This window comes from Equus przewalskii, chromosome 19 (assembly GCF_037783145.1).
Source record: "Equus przewalskii isolate Varuska chromosome 19, EquPr2, whole genome shotgun sequence".
In the NCBI taxonomy this organism is placed as follows: domain Eukaryota; kingdom Metazoa; phylum Chordata; class Mammalia; order Perissodactyla; family Equidae; genus Equus; species Equus przewalskii.
In genome coordinates this window covers 55429050-55445253 of record NC_091849.1, presented here as the reverse complement: position 1 = coordinate 55445253, position 16204 = coordinate 55429050, and the positions used below count along the sequence as shown (strand labels likewise).

Genomic DNA, 16204 nt, shown 5'->3' with positions numbered 1-16204 from the left:
CCGGAGGTTGGGGAGATTTTTATGTTTATTAAAAGAGCACATGGATTAAAAAAAAATAGACTAAGATAAATTGTTCTGAAATAAATATGCTACACTTCATTTATCAAATATGTCATAATTTACTGAATGACTCAGTGGGAACTGATATATACAGATTGCTGAAAAACTATGCAAGTTGAAAATGTAATTATAATTATTGATGACTTATAATCGATGACTTTTTGTATTGAAAAAATTACTTAGCCATATTGGTACCTTGTCAAACCTTTAGTTCAGTTGGCAACAAGATGTGCCAGAAAAAACAAAAAAAAACTAGAGTAGTTAGGTCAGTCCATCTAGAGCCTGGCATTGTCCAGAAGATCTCAGGAGAAGGTCCCTCATGCTCAAGGGAGTATAGCAGCAGGCAATAGACAGATAGCCCAGGAGCCTTTTGGCATTTGGAAGTTCCAGCAGAGAGAGGGCCAGTCATGGGTAAAGAGCTAAGATTCAAGCTGCTGAGAAGACTGGGGAGAGCCAACAAAGAGACTGGAGTGGGTGCCCAGAGTCAGGCCAAATTTCACAAGTTAAGGGCACCAGTCCCCACAAAACTGCCCTCCCTTCACACACCAGTCACAAGTTTGGGAGACCCCCAGGCCACCCTTACCTGACCAGCTGGCTACAAATTAACCCCTCAGGTTTGATAATTTGCCAGAATGACTCACAGAACTAAGGAAAGTGCTATACTAACATTACAGTTTTATTATAGCAAAAGGATAGACATCAGAACCGGGCAAAGGGAGAAGCACGTACGGCAAGGTCTGGGAGAGTCCCAAATGTAAAGCCTTTGAAATCTTCAGGGCCGTGTTATCCTCCGGACACATGATGTGTAACAACACGAAAAGTATTAACAACCAGGGAATCTCATGCAAACTCAGTATCCAGAGTTTGTATTATGGTTGCATCATGTAGGCATGATGGATTGAATCGTCCCAATCTCCAGCCTCCTCCCCTCCCCAGGTTGGGCTGATATCAGTGGTCAAACCCAAACCCTCTAATCTCCTAGTTGATCTTTCTGGCCTCGTTCTGAGTCATCTCATTAGCATAAACTCTCAGGTATGGTTAGAGGGGCCCCTCATGAACAACAAAGACGCTTCAACACTCCAAGAAACCCCAGGGTTTAGAGGTTACCTCACAGTAACCAGGGACAAAAACTAGCTAAAGTTTTTGTTACACAGGTGATGAGATGAGAGCACCAACTTGGGAAAGCAGGCAGAGGCACGTTGGGGCAAAACACGGAGAGTTAGAGCTGGTCAAACAGCAGGGTAGACATTTTGCTGAGCTTAAAGCCTGAAGTTTTCTGACTCCCATGGCTTAGTGTTGGTCTGAGAATACACTCTGGGTCATTTCTGTTCTCAAGTCTAGAAATGAGGGATGTAGGTGAGTAAGCCATTGAAATAACTACAAATTCAGTCTCTTCGTCTACAGATGCTGTGCCACCGAACCCACCTTCTTCACTGAATTCAAGATGTTAGTGGAATTCTTTGAGAGGAGAATTATAAAATATTATATCAGTATTCTTATTCTTTCTTCCATTATTTCTCATAACATCCTTATGTATATTTTAAAAAAGGTCTATGGCTGAATTCTGCAGGCTTTTGATTGACTCAGGAGGTTGATCTTGAGTGTGCTAAAGAGCAATAGAACAGGCCCCATCAGTGGTATTTGGAAGAATCCCTCTGGCCAGAGGGTGGAGAGAAGTAGACCGTGAATACACAGACACACACACACACACGCACTCAGTAGGAAATACAAATATATACACACATACATATGTATAATATAACATACCTGCATTATAACATGGATATATATTTATTTAAAATCATGGAAAGATACAAAAGATAACTCGGGAACTGAGAAATGAGTATTCTCAACCAATATGATAATAGCCTGCAGTGGAATAGGATTAGTGGAGATGGAAAGAAATGGATAGGTTAAATACATGTAAAAGAAGAAAAGACAAAGCTTGGTGATAGCATGGATCCATTGGGTAAAGTTGAGGGGAGATCATGAAGAGGCCAAGGGTTTTGGTGGGTAATTAGGTTGTATGTACTAGTGTCATTCACCGAAGTAGGAAACTTGGGAAGAGTGTTAAGTAGTATGGAGAAAAAGATGAATTTAGTTTTGGAAAAGTTGACTTTGAAATGTCTGAGGAGATGTCCCACGGCAGTTAGATATGCATGTCAGAAGCTCAGAATGGTTTGTGACAATTAAAATGTGTCATCAGTATGTAGATGAAGAGACTTGCCGAAGGGGTCTTTCAACAAGAAAGAGGCAGAACCAGAATTCACAGGCAGGCCTGTCTGCAAGACTCCTGGGACTCCACTCAAAGTGGACGGATCCATCTGAGGGAAGCCTGTGGCTTCTTTTATGAGTAGAAAAGGAAGATGCAAAATATTTAAATATAATTAATTTATTCAATAAATAATTACCGAGTGCCTGCCATGTGCATCCTGAGATTCTAGAGTTGAGAATTGAGTGCTTAGAAAGGCCAGCCCTGGATTATCCTGTGTTACTTTTCTCTAACAGGAAATAGCTAATTAAAAATTGGGAACAGTGAGAAAAGCTGTCAATGGTTTCCAGAAGCTGCCTGAATTTCCTGACAGCATAACTGATGGCGAACTGAAAGTTAATTCTTCTTGGAACATAACTCACTATGCTCATCTGTGAAAACAAAGGCTGGTCATCCATATTTCTCCTTCAGTGTTACTCCATTCTACCCTCTGCATCTTAAAACAATAAACTCTGCAGTTACAAACAGTGGCAATACAAAGTGTGTGGATGAGGTGGTTGAGCCATTCGGTCCCAAAATTCCATTAATATTTTTAAATGCTCAGAGCAGAGCCAATAACCCTGCCTCCCACTTTGGCTGAATGAACACCTAGATTTGCACATTAACATATTCAGTTCAAGGAGCCCACATTCTTGTTAACAAAATTAAAGCTGCAATCTCACTCATTTGGCTAATTAATTTTTTAATTTGTTTGTTGTTGGAATCACCAATTATTTTATAACCTGAGGGAAGTAAAATAAATTAAGTCTGATTTTCTAGACAAGAAAGGAAAGAAAAAGAAGTGGGAGCTAGAACTTCTTTCAGATGAAAGGGGTGGTGGAAAGATGCTGAAACAGTTATAGATAAAAATTCTAAGCCTTCCTAACAACTAAACTTTCTGAGCTATAGTTTTCTCACCTTTTAAAAGATGGCAACATTAGCACCTATTGTGCAGGAAAACTGTGAAAATTATATACATAAAATGCCTAGCATGGTGCTTGACCCTTAAAAATTAAATAAAGAAACAGGATGTTATTATTATAGTGAGTTGCAACAACAACAACAAAACAAATTATCTTTGGGAATAAACAGCCATAAAACAACATATAAGTATATATTTGAAAGGTGCTTTTACATACAAGGATATTCCTCTGAAAGATCAGAAATTAAGTGAACCAACAAACTGAGTCACTCAGAGCCAGGGTGAATTTGAATCCACCTTGTTGTAATGCTCTTATATAACTGACAAACCAAAGACAGTAGTGGCTTGTAATAATAGAGATTAGTTTAGGTTTCCTACTTCAGTTGTAGCTCTCCCATATTGGTTTACAGTGTATGTGTTTTTGTTGTAGTGTATTTAAAAAAAGAAATTTTTTTTAGATTCTTTTTCAGATTTCAGAAATATAAACAACTAGCCATGTAGGTTCAGCAAAGTGTGAACCTAAGAGCTGCACCCTCAGTAATCTCCATGATATCCTATATCCTTTCCAAACTGATCTCTAAAATTAATCTACTCCGAAGGTGGTATTTTAAACCTATTTCCAGAAAGATAAGCATTACAAGTTTACTTTCCAGGTACTTAAATAATGCTGACTTTTCCTAAATTTGTGCTTTGTTCTCACACTTCACCTTTTCCCCGCAAGAGCCTCCATGCTCATGGTATCTCTGGAACAATCAGAGAACACAGTTTTGTAACTTTAAAAATCATCCAGATTTTTCTTTCCCACTCTGAATGCTCCCCAAAGTACCTGGTCCCACGGCAGGACTGAGAGCACAGTGAGAAATGCACACGACTTAATAGGCCTGATTCCGCTGAGACCAGAGTATTTGAGATGCAGAAGCTTTTGAAGTCATTAGGGTAACATTTAATGCACAAGAAGAGTTACCTGGCTAATTTACACCCCTTGATCAAAGTAAAATATTCCACAATGATGCTTATTAGCGTGTAATGGAGCTACACTCTATGGAATTCTGTAAAACTTGACTCAACGGGGTAAAAAAATCAGCCTGAGTTGAAAAACCAGACATAGAATAATTTTTAAAAGAAATATTGATGTATTTCAAGTATATGCAACACTATAACCTAATTGCTAACAATGTGTTTCAGAATGAGTCCTGTTTTTATTCATTTGCATAATTGATTTTAAAATTCTTTTTTGGGGGAGCTGAGGAAGATTGGCCCTGAGCTAACATCTATGCCAATCTTCCTCTATTTTGTACATGGGATGCCACCACAGCATGGCTTGATGAGTGGTGTAGGTCCATACCCAGGAGGTGAACCCACGAACTCAGGCCACCAAAGCAGAGTGTACCAAACTTAACCACTATTCCACCAGGCCAGCCCTTAAAATTCTTTTTTTAATTAGTAGCATCATTTATTTATACATAGCTTACAAATATTTATGGTGTTCTGACTACGTGTCTGCCACGGTCTGCCAAGGTCTCTCTTCTCAGAGATCTTAGCTTCCAGTTTAAGAAATGAGGCCAGTTGAGACAAAATAATTAATATAGGAAAGTCCTTAAAGAATGTGAGTTCTCTTAAATAGGTTAAATAGTACCTGAATTCTTAGTTACGTGACAGTTATTTTTGCTCAGAAAATTAGTTCTTTTAAGATGATTAAATGTTAGAGCTCAGTCCAAGTTCAGTTGAATGATCAGGGTTAGTAGCTCCCTCTTGCAGGCTTTCTCCAGCATTTTCTTCAAATATCAATTATAACTGTGTTGTAATCCATGAAATTTCATGTTAGTTTTGTCCTATGATCTCCTTGAGACTCCTTAAACTATCCTCATATGTAGGGCTTAGTACAATGACTAGCACATAAGAGATCTTCAGTAAAGAAAAATGTCTTTAGTGAATGCTTTATTTGCCCCCTTTCCCTCTTATTGCATATACTATATGGTACATTAAAATCTGCGTTGGGAAGCCTAGAAATTGTGAGAATTTGATCAAGTCACTTAAGCTATGTTTCTCATATCCTCATTTGCTATTTCCAGATTCCCAATTCTGTAAGCCATTCTGGTTATTTCAACTTGGCAGACAGTTATTTTGCACCTTCTCTGAGGAATAATTTGTTATTTATTTGCTCATTCATAGTCTAGCTAGTGCTCTTCATGTGACAATGATCCTGATATTGAGAGCATCTTACTTCCTTTTTTTCATGTTTCCAAAGGAACAAAGAAAGATTATCTCTAAATTTCATTGTCTGCAATGATTTTTTAAATGACATCCTAGACCACATCTTGGGAGTGGAAACAATTGGTCAGGACTCCAAAATTTGTATGAAGAACCAAAATATTTTAAATCCACCTTGTCTGCTGAATAGTAGAACCCTAGGAAGACAGATAAATTTGAAATCCATTCCTGGGCATTTATGACTTCAAATTTTAGAGAATTCCCATCATGTGGACCTTATAATGATTTATATTCATATGTTTGGGTCTTTTCCATGTGCAAGTTTCCATGGTGGACTCAAGTTAGAATCCCTTTGGATCCCTAAGAATCACTTCTATCTCTGATACTTACGATGAAGAAATTCAAGAGCTTCTGGTGAGCAATGAGGGGATTGGCTGACCATAGAAGGCTCAGTGACACACTATATGCTGACAAAGGAAAACAGTCATTGTCAGTGCTGTCCAGCCCATCAAGAAAATGACTTTACTAAGAGAAGCTGGCTTGTATCATCATATGGTGATTGTAGACATGTGGCTATATGTAACATTCTAATATTAGGAAAAATATAGACCAAGGAAATTTGGCACAAATAGAAATAATACTTTTCCTGATTTTGATTTATTTTTATTACTGAAAACATGAACTAAGTGAGATAAATCTTTGATTTCCTCTGTTAATGGTAAGGAGTCTTAGAAAGCCTAAAACTCACTTTCCCCTGGGTAGGAATTCATTTTGGCTGCCTTTTTGGTTATAATTATTGTAGACTAACACTATTTCTCATTTTCCTAGCCTTCAGCAAGGACGAAAAACATAGTATTAATTCACATACACACAGAGAATTATAAAAGAGCACATTTTTATGCAATGAAACATAATGTTTTTCCACATTTTTGTAATGGGATTCCAGTATGATTGTTCCAATGAATCCAGTAGTGAAATACTTTTGATGTTTCGCTAACTAACTCTCTTGAGTAAGAAGTCTGACTTTAATTCTATAGCAAATATATAAGATCTCTAGTTATAGAGTTTTGCCTTAATGTCAAGTTTCTTCGGCTCAATTGTTACTGTTTTTAAGGTTGTCATTGGAAGCTCTTTCTGCCTCATAGTTCATACATTTTTTCGTTCATTCATCCTTTCACTTGTGGAATCATTCGTGGCATCCAGCCCCTCTAGGCAATGTAGTTTCCCAGACACGGGGATACAGCAGTGAAGGATGATACTCCCCATTTTAATGTTTGCCAGCAGTTGGGAAATGAAAGGTTTTCATCCATGAACTAGCTGCCCTGAGCTTTAAAGTCAAGTAAAACCAAGTCAACAAGTTCTTGTTAAACACATATGTGCTCTGTACCAAGTCCCCAAGGTTAGCCAGTTTAAAAGTTCTGACAAATCTGGGGCTAAATGTGGCAGGCATTGCTGTCACTCTGCATGTGGTTGTTTCACTATTTTACAGAACCTCCCGGAAACATCCAACATCTGAGAATAGATCCAAGACTTCCATTCCCTGGGAAAACTCAAAACTTACATTATCTCAGTTATCTCAACCTCTAAACGCAATAGCCTGCAACTCAGGGATGTCTAACACTCTAAAACAAAAGGGTACCTTCCCTTTGTTAAAAACAATAATAAAGTGGGGTAGATTTTACCACCAGAGGACAAGAACATTAACACATTCCTTGGTTTGTTTTTGTGGAGGAAGATTAGCCCTGAGTTAACATCTGCCGCCAATCCTCCTCTTTTTGCTGAGGAAGATTGACCTGAGCTAGCATCTGCACCAGTCTTCCTCTACCTTGTATGTGGGACACCTGCCTCAGCATGGCTTAGTAAGTAGAGCGTAGGTCCGCATTCAGAATCCAAACCGGTGAACCCCAGGCCGCCGAAGCAGAGTGCACGAACTAAACTGCTACGCCTCTGGGCCAGCCCCCAACATAGTCTTGATTATTCATAGACAAAGTGTAAAATTCATATTACGTAAACCTGAGAAGGCACTCTCAAGCAGAATCCATTTTTCCTTCTACTACATCAAAGAAAGTTTTATTTAATTCCAATCAAGTAGATACACTGAATTCTTCAGCAAACAATGTTGAGAAATTCTGGCAGCTCGAGGATAAATTCCTGTCCTCAAGAAAGCACAGCAGAAGGACCAACATCCAAAATTTCCCATCAAAAGAGACAATAGGATCTAGAACAGGGGTCTGTAAACCTTTTCTGTGAAAGCCCAGCATGTAAATATCTTAGGCTTTGTAGGCGGTATGGTATGGCCTCTGTCACAGTTACTCAACTCTGCCTTTGAGGAGTGACAGCAGCCACAGACAACATATTAATAAATAATCATGACTGTGTTCTAGTAAAATGTTATTTACGAAAACAGGCAGCTGGCCAAATTTGGCTCACAAGCCATAGTTTGCTACCCCCGATCTAGGTAGATCTGTATTTTGAGCAAAGGTAACATGTCTCATTTATTTAGGTTCTTATTTCTATTTTATGTCCTATCACATATTAAAATAAACATAGGCATATACCTTAAATAGTGAAAGAGATGGTCTTCATTTTCATCAGAGATCATTTGTGATAAAGATGTCCTGATGAAGGATAGCCTCAGAAACATAATATATACCCAAATAAATGCTATTTTTTCCTATGTTGATAAACTTTCAATCACTCTGTACATCATACATCATTACCCATTGCCTTATAGAATAGTAAGTGCAATTTAAATTTTTCTTATTGTTTTTGCATAGTCTTTCTGAGCTGAGATGTTCTCAGGGGCACTTGAAGTATCCAGGGGTGTATGTCAGCAGTGATTCTCCAGCTGCTATGTCTGTTACCACTACCTTCTAGATCAGCTGTCAGTGTCACCGTTCTCTTTTCCTGTGTCCATACTTCCTGCCACCATAGCCCCATGCATGAAATCTGCTCTCTACTGAAGAACTAAGTTCTGATTGAAAGATCCAGAAAACCTGGTTTCTGGAGTCACATAAGAAGTCACAATAAACCCAATATTAAATGTCCAGCCCTTTGAAGGAGGGCTGCATTCCTCTTCTGGGGACAGAGACTTTACATAGGCTATTTTCCACAATACTCAGAAGCTTGGTTGCTTGTTTCTTGTTTTTTGGCTAGGTTCCAAAGCATTGAAGTTACTAGAAATCTGGTTAACAGGTCAATGGGGAGTTTACCTAGTGTACTAATACCTCTGTTTCCCAAGTTGTTTATTTGGAAAAACTGATATGAGAATTTTCCTTTCTTTATTGATTTTGCTGCTTAAAATTTACCCTACTCCATATTCTGCTTACCTCTCGCTAACTTTGTCTTGGTCAATTTAGCACAATGGATCTCAAGCCCAGACCATATAAGAGTCATCTAGGGGAGCATTGGGAAGATGCCAAACCCTAGGTCTCCACCCTGTGGAGTGTTCTAAGCATTTGCTTTGGGAGACAGAGAACAGGCATTAGTCATTTTTGGTTTTGTTTTGTTTCATTTTAAGATTCTCAAGTTAATCAAGGGCTAAGAATCGCTGGTCTGTGTAAGGGATCAAATGAGGAGTGGTTTACACTGAGACTCCTCTTTCTATTTTGAAATTTAACACATAGAAATTTAACACATGATATATGTGGGTAAAGTCCAAGGACTTTAACTTGCTCTTCTTTGAAAAGTGCCCTGCAAGTTTAATCCCAAGTGGCTGCATTTCGAAATATATACTTTTTTGGATGATTTCACCGTGTGGAAATGTAGTACGGCGTTAGCCATCAGAGTTGAGATTTTTCATTCTCTTCTCCTCAGTCGACTATTGCTTCTTAAATGACTGTTTTTGATAACTGTGAAGCCACATCATTGTTACCGTCTTTCTCTTGTTCATAGCACCAGAAGAATGGGCCACAAGCCGCTCCAGCCTGAAGGCACCGCCGCCAAGGTCAGCCAGAGGGGGATACAGGGAGCACCCCTATGGTAGATATTGAAGGTCTCCTCACCGTGACCTCACCTCAAAGACAATTCATAGCCTGTGGTCTCCACATAAACAGCAACGAGACAAGTAATAGTCCTTTTTTTTTTCTATTCTAGGGGTAACTGCTCATGATTACTCCCATATATTTCTTGTATTTCCCCCTATACTGTTGGCGTGACATTGACACTAGTATTATTTTACAACGGACTAAAACAAAGACATTGGCAAGCGTTGTCTATAAACCACTCAGTAGGATGATATTCTCATGGTTGTTTTTCATTGTTGTGTGTAATCTTTATTTTTCTTTTTTTTTCTTTGAGAAAGAGCATGAATCTGTTAGCAGATTTTGAGTCTCAATCAACTAGTAAAAACTTTGTTTAGGGTTGCTAAAATACTGTAATATGATTTTTGAACTAGCTGATAATAAAGTTGTAGATAAGATGTTTTAACCTGTCTTTTAATATCTGTTAGTTAGATGAAGATGTTCGATATTAAGTTTGTAAATTTAATTTTAAATGCTGTTTTAATGGGGTTGAAAACAAGCAGCTACTGTATGTATGTAGCTAACTGAATTTGTTCAGTGTTTTAACCTGTATTTGTTAAAAAAGAAAAAAAACACACATAAAGTTCCATGTGTAAGCTTCTCTAAATAGGAAACCACAATTTGTCAAATATGTTTGCCATAATTTGTCAATAAAGCTGAAAACTTTTGTAAAAACTAAATTTGGAATTACTTGTTTTCTAGCTTTAAATGCCTGCTTTATTTCTTCTTCAAGAGATGCCTAAAATGTTTTCTATTTAAAAATTACAAAAATGAACCCAAGCCTGTTTTAAGATATTTGTGTAATACTTAAAAAATGTATTAATAACTTATGGTTGTTAAATAATTTAAAAGTTAACAAACTAAACTGTTACATGAATCATGGTTAGTAAACACTAATGTATAACATGTTAATGGAAAAAAATGGATTTAGACTAATAAATGGATTTTAAACTATCCTCTAAGCTTTATCTTGCTAAACACAAATTCTGATTGACTTGTTTGCATTAGCATGTCTCTCGTGAGAAAGAGTAATGGAGTATAAAGAGGTAAGATTACCACTTACCACTGTCTAAATGCCTAGTTCTTCAACCTTTGAGTTTCCCCGCACATTAAATATCCCATCCAACATGTAAGCATCGCGTAGATTCACCTTATTGTTTTCACTCAAAGGAGTGCGTGGACTTCATTTGCGTAGTTGATGACAATTTGTTTTGACAAACAAATCATCAGTGTCACTGGCCAGTTGTTGCTATTCAACCTCAAAAACTTTATTTGTAATTTTCAGTGCTAAATATCACCGCCCTTGAAGGCAGTTTAGAGGGCTGATATTTCTTTTGAGACTATCAGACTTGATGGCTGATGATTATTAAGGAAATATGTCGCAGGACTCAAAGGATGACTAAACGTTAAACAGGTAACACTAACAGTAACTCTGTAATTTTGCAACAGTAATGTTAAATATTCTCCGTTATTAAGTTCCTGATAGTTAAAAAAGTAAACCTACAAAAACATAACAAATAGGTCTATAGGTTATTAAAACAACTAATTAACATTAACTAGAGGCACCAAAATTATTTTACAATATATAACCCTCAAGGTAATAAACAGAACTAAAATTAACAATAATAGTAATGCAACTCTTGCTAACATCAAACGTAAGCTAAATTTTGATGGAAAAAAGAAAGTGAAAGACTTGATGGTAGGGATGAATGCCAAAACTGTTAATCTTGTAAATACAGTTTTTTTGTTTCTGGTGGCTTTTGTCGATGTGATTGGTTTACTTTTTTGCTGCTAACCAGCTTAGGCATATTGCTGTTCAGTTCTTGCAGCTGGAGTTGCATGCTAATAGTTTTATGAAGTATGTGTCTGTCGTTAATTAAAATTGTAAATATTTGCCTTTCGCAAAATGCTGTCGAGTTATATTTAATTTTCTTTTTTTATTCTTTCTCACTATTTCAGGTACACACAAGCAAAGAGCACATAATTGAATGGCAGATGCGATGGGCTAAGAAAGATAGAGGTAAGCTTATTTTTGATCTACTCTGAAATAGATACTCGTTACCAACCAGAAGCTATGGCAGTGAGCTAAACACCAAATGACCCTGTTGAAATACTGAAACGGTTGAGATTGTTGTCAAAGAACTGAGTTATTTTTATCTTCTTTGAAATAAAGTGATCTAACTTGCTATTTACCTGGCAAGGCTTTCTGAGCTTATTCAGAAGCTTGTCAAAGCAAATGTGAATTAGTGGTTAATCTTCAGCCCTTTTCTTTGCTATGAACTACGATATATTACCTCTCCTTACTTGTACAAAGAAAGAATATTAAAACTTCTACTCTGCGATCAAGAGAAGAAAATCACATTTGTCAGGTGAGATGGAGGGACGGGAAAGGGAACCCCATAACCAACCCCTTGCCTACCCTTTGTCAATGAGATAACGTATTAACATTTATTTGGTCAAATAAAATAAACATTACCATTATTCTCCCCATTGATCTCACCATATTTATCACTAACTTTTTCCTCATCTGCCATTCGCACACAGGGAGTTGAAAACCTTAGCCAGTAAACCTCAGACTGAAAACAGTGCCAGGGCAGTTACGAAGTCCACAGACTGACCTGACACTCACAATTGAAATGGCCTTGCCACGACGTTTGAAACAGGGCTAAAAACCCAAGTTTTCTCCTTTTGGATCTGGCTTTCTTTTTCCTACACAAATATAGCCTTAGAGAAGTGCCACAGGAGAGGTCTGAGAGAGCCTGGAGATTCCTGATGACTGGAGGTAGGACAGAGACTGGGGGACCTTTGCGGGTGGACTGGAATGCAGGGGGTAGCCTGTCCTTGAGGAGGAAGGGAGCACCGCCTGGTGAGGGGAATAGGCTGCGTCAACTCAGGAAGTGTTTGAGAGAAAGGAGAAGGTCAGTGAGTCCTGAGGGCCAGATTCAGAAAGGTGCAGAGCGAAAGCAGAGCCTGGAGAGGTGAGCCACATCAGCTTCCAGTTGGCCCTGAGTACTGTGTTAAAGCATTCAGATTTTATGGGAACAATAAAATGAAGCCGCTGTAGGTTTGAAGTAAAGAATGAGAGCTATTCCTAAGGAAACCATCACAAGCAACCAGGGAAAACCTCACATTTAGTCATTTTTACAATTACCAACTGCCTCTTCATCCAAGATAGCTTTTCTAAAATTCAAACTGTTAAAATAGTTATTTAATACCACGTGTGCTTCAACTCATCAAGTCCCTTTGTTAAGCCGCAGAATCAAAGATTGAAAGTTATAGAGAATGCAATTCTCAAATTTTATTTATCAGTAACATTCCTTATCTGATTTGAGTCTTAAAAATGTTACAGTTTTTATAAGGCAAGGAAAGGGAGAATCTCTAATCCAGATATCTTGCATATTTTTCTCCTTTGATCCTTTGCAAACAATAAGCTTGAGCTTGTAATGAAAGAGAAAGCGGTCACAGTTTGTTACTATTTTGATATAATAATCAATATTTTTGGATCCATTGTACTTATTTTATTGTTACTGTTTTTATTGTTTTATAATCCTGTGGATCTCTTACCATTCAGACGAGATCTTTGATTGCATTAACTCAGGGCGGGGCTATCACAGCCGAAACCCCAGTGCTGAACATGAGACGAGAACCTTCTTGACTTTTGTGTTTAAAAGTCAGAGTTCTTAAAGTTCAAAAACAATGATTTGTGAGAAAGGGGATTTTGAGCTTCAAAAGCCTGCATTTTGAGTAACATGACTCTGATGGACTTTGGACATAAAGTGTGTGTGTTAACAGTAGATTTAAAAGACTCTCATTCAAAAATTAATTACTTAATAAAAGTCTCCCATCCACCTGCCTCCGTGCATCTACAAGATAAGATTGTCCAGCATAAGAAGAGAGCTCCAGAGGCAGCAATATCTGATATAGTGGTGTAAGATGTTAGTGTGGCCTTGAGTATGGGGTCTGTGCACCGTTATCAGTTACCCAACAGAAGCCTCAGCTAGGCTTGGAACACAGAGGGGACCTTTGTCTCAGCGGCACCCGGGAAGGCAGCGAGCTTCACCAAGTCCCCCCACCAGTGTGATCCATGTGCAGTCCTGTAGAACAATGTTTCTTTAGAATGTTTCTCCATCCTGGCAAGTGTGGAGCGGGTGTGGCAGAGACAGCCACACACATTCGCCTCTGCAGGAAGGCAGGGCATGGTGCCGTAGCATTGGCATGGACCAACACTGACCAGGATCCTGATGGATCAGTGGACACAACGTGGAAAGGTGAGAAGATATCTGCTCCCTGCCACCAACACCCAGGAAAGAGAGGGGGAAAATAAATCCCCGAATTGATAGAGGAACACCTGATGAAAATTAATCTGAATTGACTGAGATTATTTTTCTCCACCTGGGAGAATGGGGACTTGAGACTGAAATCAAGCTGAGGTATAGAAAAATATAACCATATACTCATTGTAGTCACTTATTGCATAACTTGCTTGACTCTTCATCAGAAATGAATACAGTAGGTTTCTCTGGCAACAGGGAATGAGAATTTCCGTAAGTTAGCGACCTCTTGGCAGAAACGTTTGATGGAATGAAAACTGTTCAGAGAGTGGTCCTAACTAATGAACATCTGCCCTGTCACAGATGCCTTCTTCTCTTGACAGTTTCAGAGAGTGATGCTGGGTCCCATTTGGATCCCCTCATGACATGATGTCTGTTCTCACAAATTTCAAAGTTCTGGCTCCCAAAGATAGCAGAAGAGGTAACTTGCCACTTCGGCATTGTCTGTACAAACATTGTCATGTCTGACATCCACCTCATGCAAGTCACATAAACTTGAATGGCAAATTAGGATTTTTAAATTACAGTACATTCCATCTAAGTGTAGTTTGAAGTCATCCGTGCACATGCTCCGTACACTTGTTCAGATAATATTGTAACTCTTGATACACTACTGAGCCTATGTCAGCGGAGAACTCACCAAAACACCGAAGGTAGCTAGCTTGGGCACTAAACAAAGCATTTTAAATAGTAGTAATAACATTAATAAGTAAGAAAGTCTTTGTGCCTGCTAACATTTGTCCAACAAAAAGTTTTACTACACTCAAGTATGATTCAATCAGAATCAGTTTGATGCCATTTAAGAAACCAAATAATGCTTGAAGGTCTTATTTGTAATACTTAGATAATTTTCACTTTCAGTATGTTAATGGAACTAAGGCTATTTCCCTTAATGACAATTGAAGCACTAACAGTTTTTAAATAAATTTGGCACAGAATGACATATTAAAGGTTCTCATGAATTCTTCTAAAGGAAATAGTTTTTTAAAGTATATTGGTAAAATATTATTCTTGGGCATTTAGTTCTTCACTTAAAAATATATAGACTGGTTTTTTGAAAACCACAAATGCCCCCTTAAAATGTATCCCTTTTAATATATAGCATTCTCTCTCTCTTTATCTCTATGTCTCTTGGTTAACATAATAATAGCAGTTTGTAGGATTTTTTTTTTAAGGGAACAGAGAAGAGTGATCAGTGATCAGTAATCTGAGTTCGCCAAATATCAAGAGTGAGTCTCTGTATCAAGGAGCCTCCTGTTACTGAAAATCCCATCCATTGCGGGGTTCATGGGAAGGTTCCAGTTTTCACTACAAAACGTTATGTAGCACATGACTGAAAATGCCCAATTGTAGGGTAATTTACAAAAGTGATTACGTGATTTCTGTTTAGTGTGAGGGTATAGTATTAATAGTAATAACAATGCTAACAGTGGGGCCATCTGTTTTCTGAACATACTGCCAGGCAAAGTACCATAGTTTTCACATAAAAACCTACATGAAACATCTGTAATCCTTATAACAAGCTTGCAAAGGAAGTACAATGAACTGCATTTTACAGAAGAGGAAGTTGAAGTCCAGAGCTTTAACTAATGTCACACTGCTAATACATAGCAAAGCCAGTATTTAAAACAAAGTTTGATAATCTACACATTTTCCAAAATGCTATAGTGATTACCAACTTTGCATGAATTTGATTGAAAAGAGAATCCAAAATCTCAGATAGCCTTAACATAATTTCTGTTCTGCAGCAATATGACGAATATTGACTAAAAATATGATTGGTAAAATATTTTAACTTGACATGCATCTTTGCTTTGATCTTCCCTCAAATTTGTCATTCTTTCAAAAGTTCTGATTCCATCATTGAAAAATGTAAATGAAGGTATCCCACATTTGTCATAAAGCATGACTACAGCCTTTCGTAGAACAAATGAATTCATTTATAATCTAAATGCCATTTGACTTTAAAAAAAAACACTCGCATGATTAAATAAGCATGAAAGCAATTTCAGGCTTTTATTCTTCCATCGATAAATCAGAACTCTGCTTTAAAGTAGGAGAGTCAATTTCAAACCAGAAATATCTTTGTATAAGCCATGCAGTTGTGTGTTAAGAGCACAATGTGAGGGTGTCGCTCAATGTTAAATATTTTAAAACAAAGTATTTCCTGTTGCCAATGTAATGTGTAACATTTGTCTGGATATTCTAGTTGCCCATTAAAACATCTGAGTTAGCAGTAAGACAGCTCTTCTTGTTGGCTGCCAGGCACCAGTCTTCCATATTCATCATAAAGTTTAATTTCATAGTCTCTTTACATGGAATTTATTAATTGGTACTCAAAAGATTATTTACAGTAGAGGGAAAAGGTCACTCTACTTGATATGCTGTTTTATATATATATATCAGT

General features: G+C 37.7%; 1 protein-coding gene across 3 annotated transcripts in view; it reads left to right on the top strand.

Annotated features, from left to right (window-relative positions):
• Positions 1 to 16204, top strand: part of KHDRBS2 (KH RNA binding domain containing, signal transduction associated 2) — a 551264-nt gene that overhangs the window by 498148 nt on the left and 36912 nt on the right. The window contains exons 9-10 of one of the 3 annotated variants that reach the window (XR_011529819.1): positions 9339 to 9510; positions 11426 to 11486. Coding sequence is in view for 1 of the 3 variants with exons in the window: in XM_008525631.2 (XP_008523853.2) it covers positions 9339 to 9436 (98 nt within the window). In the remaining 2 variants the exon portion in view is untranslated. Of the gene's footprint in view, positions 1 to 9338; positions 10147 to 11425; positions 14219 to 16204 lie in introns of those variants that run through there. The other 2 variants (XR_011529818.1, XM_008525631.2) reach the window with 2 other exon arrangements.